Genomic DNA, 27,025 nt, shown 5'->3' with positions numbered 1-27,025 from the left:
ATATACACACACACACACACACACACACACACACACACTGTATTTTTAGCAGTGAGCAGGCTGCTAATGTGTCTTGGTAAAGTTCAGGTGGTGCTGGGGAAGAGGAAGAGGAGTTTGCTTTCCATTCCTGTGTGCATGTAACAAGCAGGAAAACATCAGTTACTCCAGCTTGTACTCAGCTGTGCTTTCAGACGGAAGAGCCACTTAATGAGTTTTGAAGATTTGGAGTATTTGAGCTTAGTGAAGGACTTGAGTTTCTCAGCTGAGAACTCCCATTTGCTGGGCTCCCATTACCCTTCAGAATACAGTATACTTCTAATTGTCCATGTAATTAGCTTCCCACAACCTTACACAGCTGTCATCTCCTGAAGATGCCAGTACTGTTCCTGTTATGTTCCAACTTACCTGCCATACCTTAGAATTATGTTTACCAAACTGAGCCACAATATAAATTCAAATTTTGTTGGACTACCAGAACTAAGTTCTTTCCTCACAAGTTTTAATGTGAAAATTCTTACATCTTTGATTACTGTTGCCAGAATGTGGAAAGATCTTCCCAAATTTGGAGCAAATGCAATATCATGAACAGGATCAATGACTGTCATAAGAGTTTCAGCTTTGCATTATTTCTGGTGTTTTCACTGTAATAAAAACTGATCTGGGCGGTGGTAGCGCACACCTGTAATCCTAGCACTCGGGAGGCAGAGCCAGGTGTATTTCTGTGAGTTCGAGGCCAGCCTGGTCTACAAAGTGAGTTCCAGGACAGCCAGATCTGTTACACAGAGAAACCCTGTCTTGTAAAAAAAAAAAAAAAAAAAAAAAAAAAAACCACCCCTGAACCTCAGCCATTAGACTACTGTTATCACTTTCCACAGCTGTCATAGAGGAGTGAGTGCAAGAGCTGGAAGTATTCCAAGAAATACAGCGACAGCTATTTTTACATGAGATGTCGCTCCACAGAGACCACTGGCTGAGACCCATAACATCTGGTGCCTCACATATTCTTACTATACCATCTGCTGAACAGGTTGCTAACATCAACCCCATATACATGGGAGCAAATTTCACAGTAGTAATGGATGTTCTGCTGTCTACTGGAGTTGTCCTCTTCACCCATGGCTCTGTCCTTGCAGTTTATCATTTGATTCTCCTATTTCTTCCCATATAGCAGCTGTTCAGTCAAAAGAACAGAAGCCCAAACCTGTCCACATGTAGGAAGAGCCCATGTCACACACCACACAGATCTACCGTGTGTCTTCCAACTAGCAGTACAATGCCAATCTCAGACCGAGGGCACTGGCATTTGTTAAGTACTGTTAAATATCAACATTCCGGTCTGTTGCTGGAGCAGATGGCCATCTAGCACCTGTGGCAGTTGAAAGACACATCATAGATGATGTCCTTGTGGTCCACTGTGATGCTGCGTACCACAGACATGGCCATCACCACCAGTTTTCTTATTTTTTGCTTCAAGACTTCAGGATGTGTGACCAGCGAGAGGTGGAGCTGCCTTTTTCAGTCTTGTCAGCTATCATGTCACAGCTGTTGAATTTTATTATAGGGCTGATTGAACATTTCCCCTGTACAAATCCATCTCTTTATTCTTTTTAATATAATAAAAAACTTTAACTGTTTATTCTTATTCAGTCATGGTAGAGCAAAGCCATCCCAAGCCTATATGAGTTTCAAACTGTATGATGGAGTTGAGTCAATGTGACAGACAGAGATTCAGATAGTTATCTGGCCCTGATTAAAGTTTGCTACTCTAGTGTAGGCATTCTAGGTGGCCTGTCTGGATTCAGAAGAAGGGGTAAACTCAACCTCTTTTTTTTTTTTTTTTTTTTTTTTGTCTTTGTGAAAATTTTATTAAACGTCTGTACAGGACAACATCCAACCCAACATCCAGCCTCCAACATGTAGCTGCCAAGACCCTGTTATGCTGTAGGCACTGGCTGGGGCATGGCAGGTGCCTCTGGCTTCCCACCCTTCTGCTCTGAGATGGGGGTGGTAGGCAAGATTTCGTCTTTAGGTTCCACAATGCTCACGTTATCAAGCAGAGGCTTCTTGGGGCCAGTCTTACCACTTGGGTCCTAGGGCAGCATGATCTTCACTTTGATGCCCAGCACACTTTGTCTCAGGAGCACATGGTGTACAGCAGTGTCAACATAGTAGTTAACAGGTCTCCACTGTGGATCATCAGCCCATCCACAAACTTCATAGACTTGGCCATCTATCCTCGGAGCTTCCCAGACACCACAACCTGGCAGCCCCTGGTCCCACTCTCCATAATGAACCTAAGCACACCATAGGAGGCCCTTTGCACAGCAAGCCCTCCTAGGTGTTTGTAATGAAGAGACTCTCTGTGGCCGCCATTTTTGCATAAAGCTCTACGCTGCCCTCAAGGAAGCTGAACCTCTTCTGAACTATTGTAGTCAGCTCTGATCCGATGACCCTTCTCACCGAGAACATTCTGTGTTCTGGTGGCTAAGATAATGATTTCTGTTCTGGTTGGTGTAACTCTGACTTCAACTCGAAGTAGCCATCTGCAGCCAGTTCCCGAGTGAGAAACTCATTCAGTTCAGCTTTGAAGATGCCATTGGCCACAAACTTCCTATTCTTGGAAACCTGTACAGCCATCTTGCCGCCCCACACTGCTCCACACCAACAAAAGGAAAGGTAGACTCCACCTCTTAATGTGGGGCTTGGCAAGATTCTTGAAGAGTATATAGAACTAGAAGTACTGTTGGATTTATTATAAAAATATAATCTGCCACAAAGTGAACCATATTTAGGCCTTTTAAAAATCTCTGTTACAAATAATTTAAAATATCTTGTTCTACCTACCCTTCGTTTTACTAATTAAAAGTTTCATTTTCAAAGTTTTTCTAGGATAAAGCATCATATTTGTTCAAAATAGCAAAAGTGATGTCAGCATCTTCAGAGCTCATCAAAAAGAAACACATCTTCTCAGAGATTTCTACTCACAAAAACATAGAATCCCTGACTTTCATGACTGGCCTATATGTTGTTGGGTTTTTGTTTTTTGTTTTTAACTCTTTTGCTCTTTTTGCGCTCTCAAATACAAGGAGGCTCTTTCGTTCGTTCGTTCTTTCTTCTTTCTCTTTTAAATTATGGCACATCTCATTTATACTACAGTATAAATATATTCATGTTTCACAAGTTGGTATTGATTCAACAATAGAAAAGGCTATATCTTTCATTTTCACAATGGAATATGTCAGAATAGGAGGAAAGGAAAAAGTCCTAAATTGTAATTTTTACCAAAAAGCATAATTTATGAGATTGATACTTGAAAATCAAAACCAATGACATCAAAGCTGCCCACCATGGGATTACTCCTTACTATTAAAATATCTCAGATATAAATTGCATCCAGAAAAGACATGTTTAATGAAGTCCTGGTATAGAAGAGAAATAGCTCCATGAAGTGCACTCTATATAGCACAGCTATTATCACTCAATGCTAATATTGGCTAAAGCCAAATTCTCCAATGAAATTAATGTGGTTCATCATTGAGGTTTAGAAAAATGTTGTTAGAAGATGTTCAACAGTATCTGAGTGGAAATCCACTCAGTAGTAGAGCTTTTCTTAAATTAGCTCGTCTACCTTTTGCCTCTGGGATCTTACCTTTCTCTATTTCTGTATATCTTTTCTTTCCTCCTTATTCCGGGTCTGGCTGTGTAGCTGGGTGGCTGACCCCTTTTCTTGCTTCCCTCTTCTTTTTCTCCTTCTATTTATTCTCTCTGCCTGTCAGTCCTGCCTATCCTTTCTCCTGACTCCTTATTGGCCATTCAGTTCTTTATTTGACTAATCAGGTGTTTTAGACAGGCAAAGTAACAGCTTTACAGAATTAAATAAATGTAACAAAAGAATGCAACACATTAAACAAATGTTTCACAGCATAAATGTAGCACATCTTAAAATAATATTCTACAATACCTGTATGAAGCAGAGTTGGAATATATTAAGAGATTTTTAACATAGAGATGCTCAGGGAAAGGGTAAAATAGACCCAAGTATGCATATGGACTTTTCAAGAGAGAATCACACTTAAATATCTTTAAAATAGCCAAGTGTGTCTGGGTGTGATGATGTACCCCTTTAATCACAGCATTCAGTAGGCAAAGGCAGAGCCAAGCAGATATCTGTGAGCTTGAGATGAACCTGGTCGACATAGTGAGTTCTAGAACAGCCAGAGCTACATAATGAGACTCTGTTTCAAAAAAACAAAAACCAAAATTAAAATAAAAGACAAATACACATTTTTGGTATCTTGTGACATTGTATCTCAAAGAGTTGCCAAAGAACTTAAAAATGAGATCATAGAGTGATACCTGTGATAGGATTGGGTAGCATACAGCTTGATAAAGCAAAACCACTCTAGGTCACAAGGACTACAGAGGAAGATAGTTTTTTAAATTATTTTATGTACATGGGTGTTTTGCCTACATGTATGACTGCACTACATGTATGCCTGGTACCAATGAAGGCCAGAAGAGGGCATAGGATCACCTGGAACCAGAGTGAACAGATGGTTGTAAATTATAATGTGGGTAATGGAAATCAAATCTTGGTCTTCTAGAAGAGCAACCGGGTGCTCTTAAGTGCTGAACCATCACTCCAGCCTCATATGCTGGTATTCTTGATTTTCACCTAACAGATACTTCAACCAGACTCTGGAGTTTGGGGACTCCTTTCTTTTTTTGTTCTCCTTAATTTTCTGTCTTTCTGTCCTGCATAGGATAACTTTTTATTTTTGTTGACTTTTTCACCAATCAAAAGAAGGTCAGGGCTTTTTTTTTTTTTAAATACTGTGTTACTGAGTCCAAATCAAAGATCTCATTCTCTTTTAAAATTTTAAAAACATTTTACATGTATTTAGTGTGGGGTTTTGTTTGTCTGTCTGTGTGTGGAAGTCAGACAGCATGCAGGAGACAGCTCTCTTCTCCCTCCACCAGGGCTGTTCTGGTGATAGAACTCAGACCTGACAGCAACCACTTTACCTGCTGAGCTAACTCTCTGGCTCTAGTCCTCTCATTCTTTTTTTTTTTTTTTTTTTTTGGTTTTTCGAGACAGGGTTTCTCTGTGTAGCTTTGCGCCTTTCCTGGGACTCACTTGGTAGTCCAGGCTGGCCTCGAACTCACAGAGATCCGCCTGCCTCTGCCTCCCGAGTGCTGGGATTAAAGGCGTGCGCCACCACCGCCCGGCTCCTCTCATTCTTAATAAAACCCTCTTTTGTGTAATACCACACAGTGAATATATTTCCATGTGTGTGCTTACATTTATTTTTAAAATACATTTATTTATTGTTTGTGTGTGTGCACATGTGTGGAGGTAAAGAAGACAACTTGTGGGTCCCAGGAATTGAACCAGGGCTGTGAGACTTGCAGTTAGTTAAGCGCCTTAACTGCTGAGCCAAATTGGCCCCACATCTGTTTCTTGTGAGAATATTTTATCTGCATGTAAGTGAAGAACTTACACTATGTTTCTATTTAAAGCTATTGCTAAAGTTAAATCTGGATAGGACTCATCCTTTGGGTCCTGTTAAAAAGAAAATCATCTCACCCCTTTTTTTTCCTGGTTTGAAGTTATGCATATACTGCATTCTGATGCTTTTCCCCATTTCTCCACAGCTGTGCATGCCTAAAGGGCTGTCTTTCAGAACACAAGCTGACAATAAAGATCCTCAGTTCCACTCGTTCATAATTACCCGGGAAGATGGTTCTCGCACCTATGGTTTTGTTCTCACTTTTTATGAAGAGGTTACAAGTAAGCAAATCTGTACAGCAATGCAGACACTGTACCAGATGCATAATGCAGAGCAATACAGCAGTGTGTATGCTTCATCCTCTTGCAGTATGGACTCACTGGCAAGTAGTATTGATGAGGGAGATGCAACTTCTCTTTTGAAACTCCAGCGATACAACTCTTATGACATCAACAGAGACACCTTGTATGTTTCAAAAAGTATATGCTTGATCACACCTCTACCTTTCATGCAAGCCTGCAAGAAATTCCTCCTCCAGCTTTACAAGGCAGTTACCTCACAGCAGCCACCACCCTTGCCGCTTGAGAGCTACATCCATAATATTCTCTATGAGGTACCCCTTCCACCTCCTGGGAGGTCACTGAAATTTTATGGTGTTTATGAACCTGTCATCTGCCAGAGGCCTGGGCCCAGTGAACTCCCTCTCTCTGACTACCCTCTTCGAGAGGCCTTTGAGCTCCTGGGATTGGAGAACCTAGTTCAAGTGTTTACCTGTGTTCTTTTAGAGATGCAGATCCTTCTTTACTCACAAGGTAGGTATCCTTCGCACTTCATTTTCTAAAAGCAAGTACTTATGCCCTGAACTACTTTATTTCATTGTAGAATCAATTAATGATCCTAAGTCTCTTTTGTTTCGCATAAAAAGAATAGGCTTGAGTGAGATGAAAAACTATAGATTGTTTCTATTTGAAGTGACAGTGGCTGCAGAGATAAACAGGAAGGAATTGAAAGTGTTGTGTTGACTAGTTTGGGTATATTTTTTTTTTAATGAAAACAACTCTTTATCCACAATATATAATCATTAGATGCATTGAAACCTGTTACTATACATGACTAATGGACTTTCTTTATTTACAAATTGGCAGAGTTTTACATGAAAATTCAGGGTGCATTTGAAAGCAATAAATGTAATGTTTACTCTGCAACTTCCTGAGGCAGACAACTTTGGACATCTGCCTGTAGGAGCACTGCAAGAATGAGAAAGAAAAGATGTGCGGGTGGGAAACAGATATGACTGCTCCAGACCTAGCAACAGATCTGCTAGAGTTGTATGTAGTTGTGTTTTTAACCTCCAAGTCCCAGAAGGTATTATCTTTATTGTATCTTTTATTCAAGGTTCTCCCAACACAGATTTAGTTAAGATACTAACAAGTTTTGTTACACTAGTACATTTTTGATGACTGATACTGAGCCTAGACTAGGATACCTGTTTCCATCTGAATATGAATTTACAGAGGAAATAGAGATGTTGTGTCATAATAGATACTGAGTTGTAGGAAATTGTAAACTAGCTGTGTACACTGTTGAAACTTTGGAAAATATGGCACAGCTATTTGGATTAGCATTTTGCTAGTTTGTATTTAGGCTGGCAGCATTGTAGAACAGTCTCCCTACTGCTACTGTTGTGTTTATTTTTTCACTTTCCTTTTTTATTTTTCTATTTTAAATTATAAGTGAAACTGAGCCAAGCAGGCTATATTTATGCTTCCCCATCTTGTGTGTGTGTTGACACTATTTGTGTGTTGACAGCCCTTCATGAGGCTTCTCAGTTTATCCTACATAATAGCTTTTGATAATGTGTTCAGTGTTGCTTTTTTGTTATCAGGGAGTTCTCTAATGGCTTATCTAAGTTCTTTATGTTCCTTTTGTTCTCATTTTCTTAGTGCTCATCATTACCTATTTATTACCTGCATGAAGCTTTTTTACTCTTTTTCCTGGAGAGATGGTAGAATTGGAGAGTTGCAGCATGATGTCAGCTCCCAGTGTCAGATTTTAGACCATTTCAGATTTCAGATTTTAGGATTAGAAATGTTTAAACAGGGTGGAGAAATGGCTCAGTGGTTAAGAGCCAGGTATTCTTGCTGGTCTTGCCGATGACCTAGGTTTGATTCCTAGCACTCACATTGCAGCTCACAACTGCCCATAACTTCAGTTCCAGGTGATCTAAGACCTTCTTTTGGTCTCCAGGGGCACCAGGCACACATGGAGCGCAGACATACATTTGAGCAAACCACTCATACTCATAAAAGAAAATAATCTTTTTTAAAACATTTAACCAGTATTGGTTTTAGAAATCATAAATGCCTTAGTTTCAAATCTCTGTTCTGCCCCTTATTAACTATAAGTGCTGTGGGTGGCTGACTTAATTCATTTTCAGAAGTGCTAGTCCTCTTGTCTCTCTGGGATGTTTTTGCCACCCACCCCTGATTAATTGTGAAAGGTAAATGAGAAGACCTAGCTGGAATTTTTAGACTGTGTTTGGTGTTCCTTTATTCAGGGGGAAATGAGACACAGGGCAGCTAAGTAATCATAGCACAAGTAAGTAATGGAGTAGTTCCAAAAATTAGGCTTATATCAGTCTCTCTCCAGATAACTAAACCATGTTGGTAACCATACTGGATCTACACGTAATATTTCCTTACCCATCTTAATACTTAATTTTTAAATTACTTACTCATTATCCAGCTATATGATAAATATATCATACTAAATGTTTGCAGAGTATGAAATGAAAGCTTTGTGTAAATGCAGTTTTGGTGGTTTTTAACATTGATAATGTCTCTCCCTTTAGAGAAAGACATTTACGTGAACACAATTTTAAAAGAGTCATTATGTTATTTGCACTCTGGTGCCCGTTTTTTGCCCTTTGTGATACTGTGTAAGGGAGTTTTAAGGATATTTAAAATTAAAGGTTCTTCAAGAACCAAACAATTACTTGTGAAAATCCAAAGTGAATCTAAGTAGATGGATTTCAATGATGAAAGTGTTCATTAAACTGATTTGAAATTTTAGTTCACAATTTATTTAGACAGATTCAGTCTATTATCTAGAGAGTCATTCTATCACAGTCTTTTTTCAATGATAATTGGCTATAAATTTTTAAGTAGAGACTGCATCTAGGAAGTCAAGGCTCTTTCCTAGTACCTTATATCAGAAGAAGAATGTCTGAAGGTTACATGAAGCCAGACATTGTAAGGTAGGAGTATGGTCCTCTTTTCAAAAGAATAGTGGAAATATAAAAGATGGAGAATTTAAACACCAGTGTCTGACTTTTGGTACCAATAATTAAAGCCTCCAGAACACTTCTGGGTCTTGCTTACTTACCTCCTTTGGCTCTTCACAAAGAAAATAAGCAGTTACTGCCACCCACACAACCCTTGTTCCTGTTCTATGTGCCTCTGCAAGGCTCCTCAGCCAGTTCTTCAGTCTTCTCCTTTACTAGTTGTTGGAAAGTAGAAGCTACTTGTTTTCTTGAAACTGTTGGAAGTCTTTTAATTTACAAATTGCTAGTCATGCCAAAGTAGATCTCATTTATTGGTTATAGTTTATCAATCATAAAAAACAATCCTAATATTTTGGTAGAAAAAAACTATGTTTCCATGACCTTGATCCAAAAAGCAATACAATTTAACCAGCTTTGACTAATATTTTAGTATTACTAGATTTGAGGTGGGTGGCGGGAGTTGCCTTGAACATGCTAGGCAAGTGTTCTACCAGAGAGCACATCTTCACCTACTATTAGACTTATTTTATGTTAAACATAACCTTAGTGTCATTAAAATTGTTTCTCTGTGTAACAGCCCTGGCTGTCCTGGAACTCACTCTGTAGACCAGGCTGGCCTTGAACTCAGAAGTCTGCTTGCCTCTGTCTCCTAAGTGCTGGGATTAAAGGTGTGCACCACTACTGTCTGGCATTTGTCTTTGTCTTTTTATTTTTTATTTTTTTTTAAGATAGGGTCTCATGTGGCCCTGGCTGGCTTTGAGCTCACTATATATCTGAGGATAACCTTGAACTCCTAATTCTCATTTCTCTACTTCCTAAGTGCTGGGGTTACAGGCATTCATTGCCATGTCTAGCTCTATTTGTTGTTTTTAAAGCAGTAAAGAAGGTTTTTTTCAAGCCAATTGTGATAGCTATCTGGGACTATCCTCTGCAAGCATGCCTTTAATAGTCTGATTTTACACTGCCCATCTATCTGACCATATGACAGAGTCATAAGTTAGTAAAGATTCAGATGTAAAGGTCTTTACCATTGTGTCTGCTCTTTTTTCACTGCTAGAGAAACAGTGTGTGATTTAGTCAATCCACTGAGCTGATTTGTTTTTAGCTTCCTCAGTTGTCATAATGACCTTCAAAACAAGATATGTTCATTTGCTTTGGAGCTGCCATCCATAAACCAAGTAGCCCTTTGTTGCCTGATGAGAGGTGTCATGTCCAAGTGACAATGGAACCTGGCAGATTATCGCACAATTCCAGCCAGTCCAACAGAAAAAGAGATGCTCTGCATTATATGAATCTTTGCATGCCAGTGTTAATGAGATACAATATAAACTATCTCCATTTTATTATGTAACTTTCCTTCAGAGAGTTTTTCTGACCTTACATGATACCATGAATATTTCAAATTATAAGATTTTATGTACTTCAGTAATGGGGACCATTTGGCTTAATATCCAATTGCAAACTCATAGTTGCTCCTCTAATGGAAATTCTGTAGTCCATTGCCCCTACAGTAGTTACTAGGAAATATAGATATTTAGTCTAGTCTCCATAGTTGTTTCGTGGAGAATTTGTGTGTATCAGCACTGCAGCTTCTCGTTTACATTGTTTGCTCAGGAAGTCTTATTCGTTCCCATTTAGCATGTCTAATTAGTATGGCTTGAAAAGTGAATTTATATAATGTCTGTCCCATAATAGTACATACTACATAGAGAAAGTGTTCCCATAAAGCATTCATCTAAACCCTGTTTAAATATTCTAATTCACTTTAGACTTCTACCTGAATTCCATCAACCCTAACATTTTGTTTGTTTAGTTTTTCAAGACAGGGTTTCTCTGTATAGCCCTGCCTGCCCTGAAACTCACTATGTAGATCAGGCTGGCCTTGAACTCAAAGATCCACCTGCTTCTGCCTCCTGAGTGCTGGGATTAAAGGTGTGTACCACCATTACCCAGTGTAACCATCACATTTTAAATCCTATCATATTAATTATAGCCTGTGATAACAGATTTTAGTACCATACTATATGAGACACCTTTGTAAAGCTGTTCCAGAAATGTCTTTTTTCTACCCTGACCATTTCTATGAGCCTGTGTATTAGCCAAGGGACACTAGTCCTTTTGTCTTTCCTGAATATTGATTATGGCCCAAAGAGGCTGTAATTTATGTTTTTACTTGATTTTTATTATTTTTTAGTTTATGTTTATGGATATTTTCTGTGTGTAATATATGCACCACATGTGTACAGTGCTCGAGAGGCCAGAAGAGGGTGTCAGATCCTTTGGAACTGAAGTTACAGGCAGTGTAAGCTGCCACATGTGGATGCTAGGAATCGAGTCCAGTTCCTCTAGAAGGGTAGCCAGTGCTCCTAACCACAGAGCTATCTCTCCAGCCCTAAATTCATGTTTCTTGTTGAAAACTGGCTTCTAGCACTTTAAATTTCTCCAAACTGAGACAAAAAAGAAAGAAAGGAAGAAAGAGAAAAAGAGAGAAAGAAAGAAAAGAAAAACTAAACAAAACTTGATTGGGCTCCTTAATAGTGAAAACTTATCAAGTGTTTTTATTATTAACTAAATTATCTTAACTAAAATTATATTAACTTATATAAGTTATACTAACTGAAAAAACTTTAGTTAATCTGCCTTCCAGAGTGCTGTTAAGACCCTGTTTAAAAGCTGAGTGGTGGTGGTGTACGTCTTTAGTCCCAGCACTCCAGAGGCAGAATCAGTCAGATCTCTGTGAGTTTGAGGCCTGGTCTACAAAAAGTTCCAGGATAGTCGGAGCTACACAGAGAAACCCTGTCTCAAGAAACCAAAAACAAAACAAAAAAAGTCCATGTTTAAATCTTATCAACATCTTTTATTTGACATTTTTAATTAATTTATTTTATGTCTTATTTATTCCCTTACAATTTCATTACATTGACAGATTTTCATATGTTGAACCATCCTTGCATCCCTGGGATGAAACCTACTTGGTCATGGTGGATAATTTTTTTGATGTGTTCTTGGATTCAGTTTGCCAGTATTTTGTTGAGTATTTTTGCATCAATGTTCATGAGGGAGATTGGTCTGTAATTCTTTTTTTTTTTTTTAAGATTCATTTTTTTATTATGTATACAGCATGTACAACTGCAGGCCAGAAGAGGGCATCAGACCTCATTACAGATGGTTGTGAGCCACCATGTGGGTGCTAGGAATTGAACTCAGGACCTCCGGAAGAGCAGTCAGTGCTCTTATCCTCTGAGCCATCTCTCCAGCCCGTAATTCTCTTTCTTTGTTGCATCTTTGTATGGTTTGGGTATCAGGGTAATTGTAGCCTCATAGAAGGAGTTTGGTAATGTTCCTTCTGTTTCTATTGTGTGGAACAATTTTAAGAGTATTGGAATTAATTCTTCTTTGAAAATCTGGTAGAATTCTGCACTGAAACCATCTGGTCCTGGGCTTTTTTTGGTTGGAAGACTTTAGATGACTGTTTCTATTTCTTTAGGGGTTATTGGTCTATTTAAATAGTTTATCTGGTCTTGATTTAACTTTGTATATGGTATCTATCCAGAAAATTGTCCATTTCTTCCAGATTTTCCAATTTTGTGGAGTACAGGTTTTTGAAATATGACCTGATGATTCTCTGGATTTCCTCATTGTCTGTTGTTATGTCTCCCTTTTCACTTCTGATTTTGTTAATTTGGGTGCTCTCTTTTGCCTTTTAGTTAATTTGGCTAAGGATTTGTCTATCTTGTTAATTTTTTCAAAGAACCAACTCTTTCTTTCATTGGTTCTTTGTATTGTTCTCTTGGTTTCTATTTCATTGATTTCAGCCCTCAATTTGATTATTTTCTGGCATCTATTCCTCCTGGGTGAGTTTGTTTCTTTTTGTTCTACAGCTGTCAGTTGTGCTGTTAAGTCATTGGTATGAGATTTCTCCATCTTCTTTATGTGTGCATTTAGAGCTATGAATTTTCCTCTTAGCACTGCTTTCATAGTGTCCCATAAGTTTGGGTATGTTGTACTTTCATTTTCATTGAATTCTAGGAAATCTTTAATTTCTTTCTTATTTCTTCCTTGACCTATTAGTGCTTCAGGTGGGCATTATTCAGTTTCCATGAGATTGTAGGCTTTCTATAATTTTTGTTGTTGTTGAAATCTAACTTTAAGGCATGGTGGTCCGATAAGATACAGGAGGTTATTCCAATGTTTTTGTATCTGTTGAGATTTGCTTTGTGACCGAGCATGTGGTCAATTTTTGAGAAGGTTCCATGGGGTGCTAAGAAGAAGGTATATTCTTTTGTGTTAGGATGGAATGTTCTGTAGATATCTGTTAAGTCCATTTGTGTCATAACATCTGTTTAGTCCTTTATTTCTTTGTTTGTTCAGTCTGGTAGATCTGTTTTTTGGTGAGAGTGTTGTGTTGAAATCTCCCACTACTAATGTGTGGGGTTTGATGTGCGATTTAAGCTTTAGTAATGTTTCTTTTATGAATGTGGGTGCCTTGTATTTGGGGCATAAATGTTCAGAATGGGACTTTATCTTGGTAGATTTTTCCTGTAATAAATATGTAATGTCCATCCTGATCTCTTTCGATTGATTTTAGTTTGAAGTCTATTTTATTAGATATTAGGATAGCTACACACCAGCTTGCTTTTAGGTTTATTTGATTGGAAAGCCTTTTCCCAGCCTTTTACTCTGAGGTAGTGTTTGTCTTTGAAGTTAAGGTGTGTTTCTTGTATGCAGCAGAAGGATGGATCCTGTTTTTGTATCTATTCTGTTAGCCTGTGTCTTTTTATAGGTGAGTTGAGACCATTGATATTGATGGATATTAATGACCTGTGATTGTTAATTCCTGGGTTTTTTTTTTTTTTGTGGTAGTGTTGCATTTTCCTTCTTTGGTATTTGTTGGTGTGGGATTATCTATTGCTTGAGTTTTCATGGGTGTGTTTAGCTTCTTTAGGTTGGATTTTTCCTTCTAGTGCTTTCTGTAGGGCTGGATTTGTGGATAGGTATTGTTTAAATCTGGTTTTATCATGGAATATTTTGTTTACTCCGTCTATGGTGATTGAGAGTTTTGCTGGGTATAATAGTCTGGGTTGGCCTCCGTGGTCTCTTAGTGTCTGCATAACATTTGTCCAGGACCTTCTAGCTTTCATAGTCTCTATTGAGAAGTCTGATATTATTCTGATGGGTCTGCCTTTATATGTTACTTGGTCTTTTTCCTTTGCAGCTCTTAATAGTTTTTCTTTGTTCTGTATGTTTAGTGTTTTGATTATTATGTGGTGAGGGAACTTATTATTATTATTTTTTTTTATCTAGCCTGTTCGGTGTTCTGTAAGCTTCTTGTATCTTCATAAGTATTTCTTTCTTTATGTTAGGAAAGTTTTCTTCTATGATTTTGTTGAATATATTTTCTGTGCCTTTGAGTTGGTATTCTTCTCCTTCTTCTATCCCTATTATTCTTAGGTTTGGTCTTTTTCATGGTATCCCAAATTTCTTGGACATTTTGTGTTATGACTTTTTTGTCTTTAGTGTTTTCTTTGACTGAAAAATCTATTTTCTCTATTGTGTCTTCAACATCAGAGATTCTCTGTTCCATCTCTTGCATTCGGTTGGTTATGCTTGCTTTTGTAGTTCCTATTCGTTTAGTCAGTATTTCTATTTCCAGCATTCCCTCAGTTTGTGTTTTCTTTATTGTCTCAATTTCAATTTTCAAATCTTGAATTGTTTCCTTCATCTGTTTAATTACTTTTTCTTGGCTTTCTTTAATTTCTTCCAATTTTTTGTTTGTTTTTTCTTCCATTTCTTTAAGGGAATTTTTTATTTTCTCTTTAAGGGAGTTTTTCATTTCCTCTTTAATGGAGTTTTTCATTTCCTCTTTAAGGGAATTTTTTATTTCTTCTTTAAGGGCCTCTATCATCTTAAAGTCATTTTTAGGATTGATTTCTTCTGCTTCTTCTGCCTTGGTATGTTCAGGTCTTGCAGGTGTAGAATCACTAGGTTCTGATGTTGTCATATAGGTCTTTATGTTGTTGCCTGTATTTTTGCATTGGCATCTACTCTTCTCTTCCTCGGCGTGGTACAGGTGGTGTCTGTGTCTGTAGGTGCCTCTCTTGTTCTAATTGATAGTCTTGGTTCACTAGGAGTTCTTGGTTAAATCGGTGCTATTGGGCTCTGTTTCTTTGTGAGCAGCTTAGTCCAATCAGTGTTAGTGGGTTCTGTCTCAGGGAGCAGTTGTTCCCAGTTGGTGCAGGGTGTGCTTATGGTTTCAGTGGTTATTAGGTTCGTAGGGTTTTGGTTTTGTTTTGTTTGTTTTTTTGTTTTTTGGGGGTTTTTTTTTGGTGGGGGAGCAGGGAAAGGTAGCTATCTGGTCCCTGGGACTCCAATGGTTAGGGCCTAGGGGCTAGAGACCTGATCTGCTGGTCTAGAGATGGGGACTTACCTGTTCCCAGTCGGTGTAGTAGGCTTATGATTCTGGTGATCTGGTTCGGTGGCTGGGCGGCGCCTTCTTTTGTGTTCTCAGGTCACGTTTTGCTCATTCGTCAACTCCTCAGCTGATCTTGTTTCAGACTGTAGGATTCTGAATCCTCTCCTGAATGGATCTCAGCTGAGCAGGTTGATCAGTAGGGTAATCTCACCAACACCTCCAAGTTGTTGGGTTTCACAGGTGGGCAGCTGGGCCCTGGGTTGGCCTCGGGCAGAATGTTCGGATCCGTTCTGGTCGTGTCCCAAGGAGATGACTCCTTCTCCGGGTGCTGGGATTAAAGGCGTCCTTGTTCCAAGCTCTTAATCTCTTTGTTTTCACTAACTCCTCAGCAGGTAATAGCTCAGTTTCTGGTCTTTATTACATCTCTGCCGCTGCTCTGTCTACCTCTGCCCCCTTATAATTTCATACATGTATACAATATGTCTTGATTTTTTTTTATTTGTTTAGTTTATGTGTATGAGTGTTTTGCCTGCATATATGCCTGTGTACCACCAATGCCCATAGAGGCCAGAACAGGGCATTGGGTCCCTGGAATGGAGTTACAGATAGTTGTGAGCTGCCATGTGGGTGCTGGAATTGAACTCAGGTCCTCTGGAAGAGCAGCCAGTGCTCTTAACCTCTGAGCCATCTCTCCAGTTTCATGTATCTTCATTAAAAATTACTTTTATTACTTCTGCATGGACAGGTGTTTTGCCTACATGTGTATCTGTGCATTATGTGCATACCTGGTACCCAGAGAAGGCAGAGGAGGGCATCAGATCCCCTGGAACTAGAGTTAGAGACATTTGTGAGCTTCTTTGTGGGTGTTGGGAATCGAACCCAGGTCCTCTGCAAGAGCAGCCAGTGCTCTTAACCACTGAGCCATCTCTCTAGTCCCCAGTCCAATGTATCTTGATCTTATCCACTCCTAGCTCATATCTCTTCCTACAACACTCCCAAGCAGGTTCCCTTCCCATATTTATATTTCTCTTTCCCTCCCCTCCTCTTCCTTCTCCTCTGTTCTCTCTCTCTCTCGCCTCTCCTCCCTTTATCCTTCCTCCCTTCCTTCCTTCCCTCCGTCCCTCCCTCTCTCCATCTCTTCTCTTCCCCTAGTGAGTTCAGCCAGTGCTCCATGCTGCAATGTTGACTGATCTTGTTTAGGTAAAACAACCGCAGCGGGTTCATGAGTGCAGTGGCCACGCTGCGTCTAGAAGACAGCATCTCGAGAATTCCTCACCATCCTCTGGCTTTTATGTTCTTTTTTCCCTTTTCCGTCATGTTCACGAACCTTGTGGAGGTTCATATAGATGTCCCATTTGTGGCCGAGCACTCAATGGTCACTTCTTCTCAGCACTATGACCACTTAGTGTTTCTGCATTAGCTGCTGCCCACTGCAGGAAGAAGCTTCTGTGGCCAAGACTGAAGACAGTGCTAACCTGTCATCATATCCCTTTTATTCACCCCATTTTGTTACAACCATGTTAATGTTCCATATTGTTAAGAGTCCCTTGGCTCTCCTCTCACTTCCATATCCTATTTAAATTTTTTCTTTCTTTCTTTCTTTCTTTCTTTCTTTCTTTCTTTCTTTCTCTCTCTCTCTCTCTCTCTCTCTCTCTCTCTCTCTTCCTTCCTTCCTTCCTTCCTTCCTTTTATTTATTTATTGTGTGTGTGTGTGTGTGTGTGTGTGTGTGTGTGTGTGTGTGTGTGTGTGTGTTAGGGGCCAGCAGGATGGTCCTGATGAGCTGAGATCAGTCCTTAGAACCCACAGTGGAAGAAGAGGACTAACTCCTGAAAGTTGGTCCTTTGATCTACATACACATAATAAATAAATAAACAAAAATAAATTATTTTTTAAAATGAAAGACGGAAACTATTCAGAAGTCAGTGCTCTCCTCCACCTGTTGCAGAAAGGTCCCTTGTTTCTGCTGACTGTCCTTGAGTTTCTAAGCGACTCTCTTGTCTGCCCTGCCGTTTCCCTGTAGGAACACTGAGATTACACACATACGGCTTTTGACATGGGTTCTAAGGTCAAACTCAGACCTTCAGGCTTATGTGGTGTTGGTGTTCTAGTTTCATTTGGTTGCTGTGACAAATTTAGGGAAGAAAAGGGTTTATTTGTTTGACAATTCCAGATTATAGTCCATCGTAGCAGGGAAGCTCCTGTGTCAGGAACTTGAAGCAGCTGGTCACATCACATCTGCAGTCGGGAGCAGAGAGAAGTGGGTGTAGGTAACCACTCGCTTGCTTCCCTGTGTTCAGTTAGATTTCTTCATTCTTTTACAGTTCAAGATTCCCTGCCTAAGGAATGCTGCCCACAGTGGCTTGGGTCCCCAATATCAGTTAACAATCAGGACAAACACCACAGACATATCCACAGGATAACCTAATCCAAAAAAATTCCTCATTAAGGCATTCTTCAAGAAAATTCTAGATAAATGTCAAGTTGACAGTTAAAACTAACCAGAACACGTAGTAAGAACTTTTACCCTCTGCCATTTCACTGGCTGTGATCTTTATATCCTTATAATTTATGTTTTGTTGACATTGTAACATAAGCAAATTCACTAAATCTCAGATTGTTCAGTTTTATAACAGATTATATGAAGATCACATCAAATAAACCTTCATAAACAACAGCATTTGGCTAATAGACTGGCATAATCAGTGAGCAGTATTCCAGTTATCATAAAGCTAGTGCTCACAGGGCTGTTACACAAGCATGTCAGCGCCCATATGAGGTATCCCTCTTAGCATTTATACAGGAAATCAGACAGACTCTCTCCTCAGACTAAACAGACCTTCCATTGTTTTTTATTCAGTCTACCAGGCTAGTTATCCCCTTGAGTGTATCTGAATCATATGCATTTGTTCCACAGTGACATATAGTTCCTATATCAATTCGAGGTTGTTCTATTCTGAAATATTTAAAAATAAAAAGGCCAGTTTGGGTGACACATGTTTGTGATCCCAACACCTGAGAGGCAAAGACATGAGGGTCTCTGCAAGTTTATGGCCTGCCCAGTACACATAGTTGGCATAGAGACTAGCCAGGGCTACATAGCAAGAACATTGTCTCAAAAAGAGTTAGAAACAAAGACACTGCTCCAAATTAGGCACCATGATAAAGGTTCTTTAGGACACTGATGTTCCCCCAAATGAGGAACTTCACATTATATCCACCTTAGCTTAGTGGTTTTGCTCTTCTCTTACGTGAACTGCCTTTTTGCTGACTACACTCTTAGAAGTGCCCTGTTGTTTCCATATAATTTTACCTCTTGGAGGGGGATTTGAACCTGGTGGTCAAGCTCAGACCAACTGAAATCTGAGCTTGTTCCAGCATCAAGCTCTAACTTAACGCTCTCCTTTAATTTGATTTTAGTGCTTAAATAGCCAGGGGATTTTATATTTTGTTATTTTATTATTGGTTTACGTTTCACTAAGTATCTGTAAACTGCCTCCCAGGAATTGGATCCATTTCTGCATTCCATTGGAAATTTTACCTTTGGTGATTGATCCCAGCATATCTGATTCCATACCATGGGAACCATGTGACTACCCAGAACCCAAGGATCTCTACACTTTTTCTTTTTTATTGGGTTCAGGGTTTGAAATGAGGTCTCACTCTGTAGCTCCAGATGACATCCGTTTTTCATGACACTCCTGCTTCAGCATCCCCACCCCTGACACAAGAGTCCCACACTTTCGTCTCTCCACACATGTTTCTGCAACTCTGGGCTATTCTAACAAGTCTCATGTTTTCTGATACTACCAAGTGAGAGGCCTTTTTCTTCTAGACTCCATTTCTGATGCTTACTAGGTGCTGAACAGTTAGTCTGACACTACCCAGAGCTAACAGCAAACTACAGATTTAAGGGTTCAAGCCTACCAGACTCTCACTTTTGATTCTAGTCGTAAATGGAGTCCCTCAGCTACCCACATTCCTTTCTGGCTGAGTATAAATTCAGTTTTCCTGGTAGTCTCACCCTTTGTTTTTGGTTTTGTTTTATATTGTTTTGGAGTTTTTTGTTGTTTGTTTGTTTGTTTGTTTTTGAGATGGAACGTCTCCATATAGCCCACACAGGTCTTGAACTCATGATCCTCCTGCCTCAGCTTCCTGAATACTAGGGTTACAGATTTGTGCCACCAAGCCTGGCTCCTTGGGTTTGATAATCTGGTAGAACAATTCACAGAAGTAATAAAAAGCACTTTATATACTTGTAATCAGCCTATTACGGAGAATACAACTCAGGAGTGGCCAAGTGGAAGAGGCACAGAGCAAGAAGGTTCAAGGGAGGAGCTTACACATCCTCTTTGATGAGACTTCTTGAGCACCTCAGAATGTTCACTACCCTGCCTCAGGTGTTCTTTTTAATTGTGTAAAATAAAATTTTAAATTTGTTTGTGGTGTGTGTGTGTGTGTGTGTGCGCGCGCGCATGTACATGCTACAGCACAAGTGTGGAGGTCAGGACAACTTTTAGGAGTCAGTTCTCGACTTCCATTTTGCTGAGGTAGTTTCTCTCATATCTGCTGCTGCAATATGTACTCCAGGTTAGCTGGCCCACCATAAGACTGGCTTGAGTTCCTGATCCCCCTGCCTCCATCTCCCAAGTGCTAAGATTACAGGAACAGGCCACTATGCCCAGCTTTCATTCCGTCTAATAACTGGTATTTTCATTTTAAGAATCTTTAAATTTTTGTTAAGTTTGACCATTTGTTTTTCTTTTTTCTCCGTCTTTTCTTTGTTGTCTATTACCTTTTGAATCAGATTATAAAATTTTCTCATTGCATTTTTTTTTACATTCTATTAGGTTAGCTTTTATAGACTCTTAATGCTTTTCTTAATAAATTTTTAGATATATTTTATTTTCTGTGTATGAATATTTTGCTTGCATTTATGTATATAAACCACATGTGCCTGGTGCCCTCAGATATCAGAAGAGAGTGGCAGATCCCCAGGAACTGGAATTATGGATAGTTGTGAGCTGCCACGTGGGTGCTGGAACCAACCAAGAACAAGGAAGTACTCTCCAGCTCCTCTTCCTGCTTGCTTTTAACGGTTTTACTTTGTCCTAGTTTTTCTTTAAGTTATTTGTGTTGAGACAGGGCTTGAGAGTCTCAGGCTGTCCTCAAACTTGCTATGCGGTGTAAACTGCCCTGGAATTCCTGATCATCCTCCTTCAACTCGCAAGTGCTAGGATTTTACTGTGTTTTGGGACAGGTCTCACTAGGTCATCCAGGCTGGCTTGGAATTATTTAGTAATTTTCCTGTGTCAGCCTCTCAAGTACTTGGTAATCCGGGTCCATACTACCACACCTAACATTTTTGAAATTTTGAACATGAACACTTAGTCTGATACTAATCAGAATCTTTAATTCAGATAACTGCCCTGGGGCTGTAGCTCAGTGGTAGAGCACTTGCCCAGCATATGTGGGCGATAGGTCCAATCTCCACCTGGTGCTGGCCTTGAGCTTGTTATTTTATCAAGAATGACTTTGAACTTCTGATTCTTCTACCTCCACCTCCCAAGTACCTGTGCCTAGTTTACGTGGTATTAAGGACTGAACCTGTGGCTTCATGCATGTTAGGCAGGTATTCTACCAACTGAACTATGTCCCCAGTGTTAGGAGTGCGGATGAAGTGAGCACCACCACATTCGGCTTTTTCATTTGTGTTCTAAGTATAAAACATGTATTATTAAGTTTACATGTCATTCATGTTTAGCCACTGGCCATCTCACCTGCTCAAGTTTTGTTCAGGATTTGTGGGGAGAGGAGGAAGGAGGAAGGACAGAGAAGAGTATATGAATGGGTGTGAATATTCTTTTGTGTGGGTGAAGGCACATGTGTGCCATTGTGTGCACGGTGAGGTCATAGGACAACTTTGAGGTATTAGTCCTTACCTTATCACTTTGTTTGAGACAGGATCTTTTCAACGCTGTGCATGCCTAGTTAGCTGGCCCTCAAATTCCCACCTGACTCCTAAGAGGGATACTGGAATGACAGATGCTTGTACCACATCCCACTGTCTAGGCAAATTAATTTTGTGTTAACTTTTTCTTTGGCACTTTTGTACATGTATATAATACATTCTTTTTAAATTTTAATTTTTTTTGTTTATTGTTAGAGGAAATGTAGATGGTAAGTGTAGAGGTCAGAGGATAGTTTTCAGGAGCCAGCTGTCTAGGAATTGAACTCAGGTCATCAGGCATGTGCAGCAAGCACTTTTATACCCCTGAACTACACCTTGTCGACTCTGTAATGCATTCTGGTTATTCTCATCTTTCATCTTTCCCATCCTCTCTTACCCCTTCCCACTCCTACAAGGCCTTTCTCATGTTCATGCACTTTTGTTTGGTGACTCACCAAGTTTAAGCAGGGCCATCTGCATGACCATGGGTGTATCCATTGGAGCCTGGTGGATAGTCTAGCCAAATTTTTGAAAGTGTGTTTTACTATGAAACGTAGCCAAGAATAATTTTGTCAATATCCAAAGTTGTATTTTATTTTACATTCCTTAGATGTTAATATATTAATTTCTCAATACATTTATTGGCCAATTACAATGTAATAGACCCTGGATTCCATTCTGAGAATTCTGCTTTGTGTGGTAGTATAAGCCTTTAATCCCAGCATTGGCTGGCTGACAGACAGGCAGATCTCTGTGAGTTGAGGCCAATTTGGTCTAAATAGTGTTTTCCAGATCAGCCAGGGCTGCATAGGAAGACTCTGTCTCAAAATAAAATAAAATAAAAATATAGTCATCACTTGGAGCTGGTGAGATGGCTCAGCCAGCCCAGTTTTGGGGATTTTCTTGGGAGTTAGTTTTGGGGTTTTATGTATGTGTATGTTTGTCTGGAAGTTTCTCTTTGGTTTTGGTTTTGTTTTATTTTAAATATAAACATTTGTTGGGCATGATGGTAGACTCTGCTACTCAGAAAGTTGAGGCAGAAGGATCACTTGATTATAGGACCAGTCTGGGAAACATAGCAAGACATCTCTTTAGAAGAAAAGGGATGCAGGAGAGATGGCTCAGCAGTTAAATTTGCTTTTCATGAAGTCTAATTTAAGTTGAATCCCTAGACCACATGGTAGCCAGAAGAAAATGACTCTCTCAGGTCGTTTTCCAGCCTCCACATGTGGCACACACCTATCTTGTACCTTCTACTAAATGAAAGTGTAATTTTTTTTTTTTTTTTTGGTTTTTGTTTTTCGAGACAGGGCTTCTCTGTGTAGCTTTGGAGCCTTTCCTGAAACTCACTTGGTAGCCCAGGCTGGCCTTGAACTCCCAGAGATCCACCTGCCTCTGCCTCCTAAGTACTGGAATTAATTAAAGGTGTGTGCCACCACCGCCCAGCTGAAAGTGTAATTTTAAAAAGTATGTGTGTGTGCAAAGAAAGACACAGGTATACAGAGATAGTAAATTAGGGAACAGAGGCATATGGATAATTATAATAGAATTATCATAGTTTTAACAAGATGAATAATTAATGTTGTAAAAGAAATAGGAAATCCCAGCAGTTAGAGAGCAGAGGCAGGTAGAGCTCTGAGTTTGAGGCCAGCCTGGTCTACAAAGTGAATTCCCAGACAGCCAGGGCTAACAAGAGAAACCCTATCTCAAAAACAAACAAACAAACAAACAATAAATGAGTAAATAAAAAATATGTTTGTGGTGGTTTGAATAAGAATGGCCCCCATAGGTTCATATGTTTAAATGCTTAGGGAGTGGCACTATCTGAAAGGATTAGGAGGTGTGGCCTTGTTGGAGGAAGCATGTCACTGGGGCCTTTTGAGGTCTTCATAATAGAAGGTGGCTCAGTGAAGTGCTTGCCAGGTGAGCCTGAGTCCCTGAGTTGAAATCCTTATCACTTACGTAAAGACCAGGTGCCGTGGTGCGCACCTGCAGCTTGAGCTCCGAGGAAAGGAGTAGTGAAAACAGGTCTCTGGAGGCCAGTGGCCAGGCAGTGTAGCCAGATGGGTGAATTCCGATGAGAGACCTCTCTCACACATATATACATGTACACATGAAAAATGCTTAAAGAAAAACTATATGTATTTTTTCTTTTTGCTATGCTAGTGATTGATCACAGAGGCCACTACTGCTTTTTATTTCTTGATTCAGTTAAAAGGAATGATCTGTTTCTGCCAAGTATCTCATTGCTGAAAAGTGTATGACATATCAACCAATCTTGAAGAGAATTCAAAACTAAAAAGATTAGACACAGAATATTTACAAGTGGGAGATGGTAGTAAAGGGAAATGAACAGTGTCTCTTCAAGTCCAGGAGAAGAGAGAGAAATGTGTAATTTATTTTTACTTCTTATGGTGTTTTTTCTATAAATAAAGCAAGAAAATAACCCACAGTACAAACTATCATTACTTGAGGAAAGTGTATTTTCCAGGAGGCTGCATGTTTCTTCAATCACAAGTTAACTAGCCAACTTGCTAGGAATTTAGTTTGTTCAAATCCCTTTGCCTTTCAGTTTAGTTCAACCATGAGACAGAAACTGTGAAGTAATTTAGGCAGAGGACTGTATATGAATTATTATTAAGCTGTATTAGAAAATAAACTATAAAGGGATAAACTCTGAAGCATACTCAATGAAGCACAAACATTTAAATGTGGGAACCCCATACCCCAAAGCTGTAGTGGATACCTCTTGAAGAAATTCTGTTCATAAGGTATGGAGAAGACCAATAGATTACTTGTCAGTATGTTGCCTGGACAAGAGCTGATCCTTGGTCACTGATCTAACAAGACAAAGTCCAGGGCCCATGTTGTCTGTGACTGGTAAACAGACCCACGGGATTTGTTGGATATCACTGCAATAGGAGGTCTGCATATACAGTGTATTCGAGGAGCATAGGAAGAGGTATCCACTGACTGCTCATTCTCAGCATATGGCATGGCAGTGTGCCACCAGATGTCTTCGCATACCCACACTGCTGGTCCTCCAGGCAGCCAGACAGATTGCTTCCTGGGACCAGGAACAAACAAAATGTCTCCATTGCCCCCTACTGGCAAAGCTTAGTATTGTATTCATTGTAACTGAGAGACTATTTAATGAATAATTGGCACATAATTGGCTTAAAACTTGAAGCTACCTTTCACATTATCTAGCATATGATAAAGAAAGAAATATAAAATCAGACACTGATGTCTTAGAACTGATAGCCCTTGCTGTTTATATGGATTAATCTGCTGCTCACATCTAAGCCATGCTTTTCTGTAGGACAAGCAACCACAAGAGAATAGCAAACAGTGTTATGTGATCCATAAAACACACACATACACACACACACACACACACACACACACACACACACACACACAGATGGAATGGAACAGGGGCTCTCTGATGCATAGCAGGCAAATGCTCAACCACCAGCCTACATTCCTAATCCCAATTACAGATTTATACTCATTATAGATCAAATTTATTAAGATACTGTGGTTTGGTTTTCTTGTCGGGCTTTCTTTGGACCGCCAGCCCCCAAATAATGACATAGACTTATTATTATTTATGAAATCTTGGCCTTTAGTTTAGGCTTGTTTATAGCTAGCTCTTATAACTTAAATTAACCTGCTTCTATTAATCTACTTTCTGCCATATGGCTTTTTACCTCTTCTCTATTCTGTATGTCTGACTCTGCCCATATCTCGCTGGCATCTCCTGCTGTGCCAGATTCTAACCCTGAGCTCCTCTCTGTGCCTGGAAGTCCTGCCTAACCTCTCCTCCCTAGCTGTTAGCCATTCAGCTCTTTATTAAACCAATCAGATGCATTAGGCAGGCAAGGTAAAACAGCAACACATCTTTACACAGGTTGCTCAAATATCCTGAGACAAGATACCTACCTGGTCACAGAGTTCCTTCATATCTGACAGCTTCCTATCCAAAGCAAGTCTCTGTTTTCTGAAAGCCCCAAATTATCCTACAAAGTCCCAAATACTACAATGGTCTTTCTTCACTAAGATGTTCCACAGTTCCTGAAGAGTATGCATATTCCTTCTCTACAATTACTAATAAACACAGCTTTCTTTGTTTGTCTGTTTTTTGAAACAGGGTGTCTCTGTGTAGTCCTAGCTGTCCTGGAACTCACTCTGTAGACCAGGCTAGCCTGGAACTCACAGAGATTCACCTGCCTCTGCTTCCCAAGTGCTGAGATTAAAGGCATGTACCACCACCATCTAGCTCTGATTTCTTTTTATACCTACAAAATAAGTGCTAAAATAATCAGATTATCAAAGATGTAGCCATGATCATCTATACAAGAAAAGAAAAATTAGCCTCTGAATTGGAGATACATGGGTATATGCATATATGAAAGTGATTCATAGCAACAATATTGTACCTTTTCAGGAGGCTAGATAGCAAGAACAGTTTATTAGTTTTTGATTCCTCCACATTTTAAGAGAATTCAGGGCTGTGTGTGTATAATGGCACATGCATTTGATCACAGCACTGGAAATGCAGAGCAGAGACAAGCTGATCTCTGAATTCTGGTCTGTATAGGAAGACCCTGGAGAGAGAGGCAGGTGAGGAGAAGAGGGAGAGGATGCAGATTACTCACCTACCACTGATTGCAAGAGTGGTGATGGTGTTTCCATACTTTCTGCAAGTTATTCAGGGAAATAATTTAATTATGATGAGCTAGAACTGACCTACTTTCTCCATGATCGTGAAAAAATATTTTTCAATTTTTTGAAGATTTATTTATGTATATGACTATTTTGCTTGCATGCATATATGTGCACCATGTGCCTGGTAGCCTCAGATCAGGAGAGGGGGTCAGATCCTCTGGAACTGGAGTTAGTGCTGTTTGTGAGCCACCATAGGAGTGCTGGGCTTCGAACTCAGCTCCTCTGCAAGAACAGTGAGTGCGCTAGACAAGTGAACCATCTCTCCAGTCCAAAAGTATTTATCTTAACACAGTTTCCTTATGATGTTTTAGGTCTACTGCAGCACTTGTTTTCACTTGGATTCTCCCCTTTTGTTTCTCTGGTTCTGTACAGATTATCAGCGTCTGATGACTGTGGCAGAAGGCATTACCACACTCTTGTTCCCATTTCAGTGGCAGCATGTTTATGTACCCATCCTCCCTGCCTCTCTGCTACATTTTCTTGATGCCCCTGTCCCTTATCTGATGGGTCTTCAATCAAAAGAAGGAACTGACCGGTCTAAATTAGAACTTCCACAAGAGGTAAAGCTGGTCATTAATGATGAAGTATATGCTATTTGTTGACTTAGGCCATGGCTTTTATTATGTAACATTGTCTTTGTGCAGTATTTATATCTGAATCTCCCAGGTGTTGTGGGTTAGGGCCTGAGCCCTAGCCTGCAAACTGTTTCTTCTGGTACTTGATATAACACAGCTATTAATTAATACACTTCAAAGAAGGACAATAACAAATTTTCACAACTTTACATTCCTGAAGGTGGTGCAATAATAGTTTGATATTACCATTTTGTTACTCTAAAAGCATTTAACTTTTTTCCATCCTCATGCTGTAAATTTTGTTTTTAAGCAGTGTATTAGTCAGGGTACTCTAGAGTAACAGAATTTATAGAATGAATATATAGGCTCTAATGCCAGTGAAGGAATAGACTTGCTCGTGGGATGAGAGCAAGCAGGCAAAAAAGGAAGCTTCCTTCTTCCATGTCCTTATGTAGGCTTCCAGAAGAAGGCGTGGCCCAGAGTAGAGGTGGGTCTTCCCACCTCAAAAGATCTGGATTATAAGTCGATCTTCCCACTTCAAATTAAGCAAAAATACCTCACAGGTG

General features: G+C 39.6%; 1 protein-coding gene and 2 pseudogenes across 3 annotated transcripts in view; 1 reads left to right on the top strand and 2 right to left on the bottom strand.

The window, feature by feature from the left end:
- Positions 1-27,025, top strand: part of Dennd5b (DENN domain containing 5B) — a 135,731-nt gene that overhangs the window by 41,420 nt on the left and 67,286 nt on the right. For all 3 annotated transcript variants that reach the window (XM_059256423.1, XM_059256422.1, XM_059256421.1), the window contains 2 exons: positions 5,656-6,322; positions 26,257-26,444. In XM_059256423.1, the coding sequence (XP_059112406.1) occupies positions 5,656-6,322; positions 26,257-26,444 (855 nt within the window). The remainder of the gene's footprint in view (positions 1-5,655; positions 6,323-26,256; positions 26,445-27,025) is intronic.
- LOC131905575 (nucleoporin SEH1-like) lies at positions 188-1,437 on the bottom strand (annotated as a pseudogene).
- Positions 1,927-2,637, bottom strand: LOC131905540 (small ribosomal subunit protein uS3-like; annotated as a pseudogene).

Source organism: Peromyscus eremicus, chromosome 3, assembly GCF_949786415.1.
Source record: "Peromyscus eremicus chromosome 3, PerEre_H2_v1, whole genome shotgun sequence".
Lineage (NCBI taxonomy): Eukaryota > Metazoa > Chordata > Mammalia > Rodentia > Cricetidae > Peromyscus > Peromyscus eremicus.
This window is presented reverse-complemented; position numbering and strand designations above follow the sequence as displayed.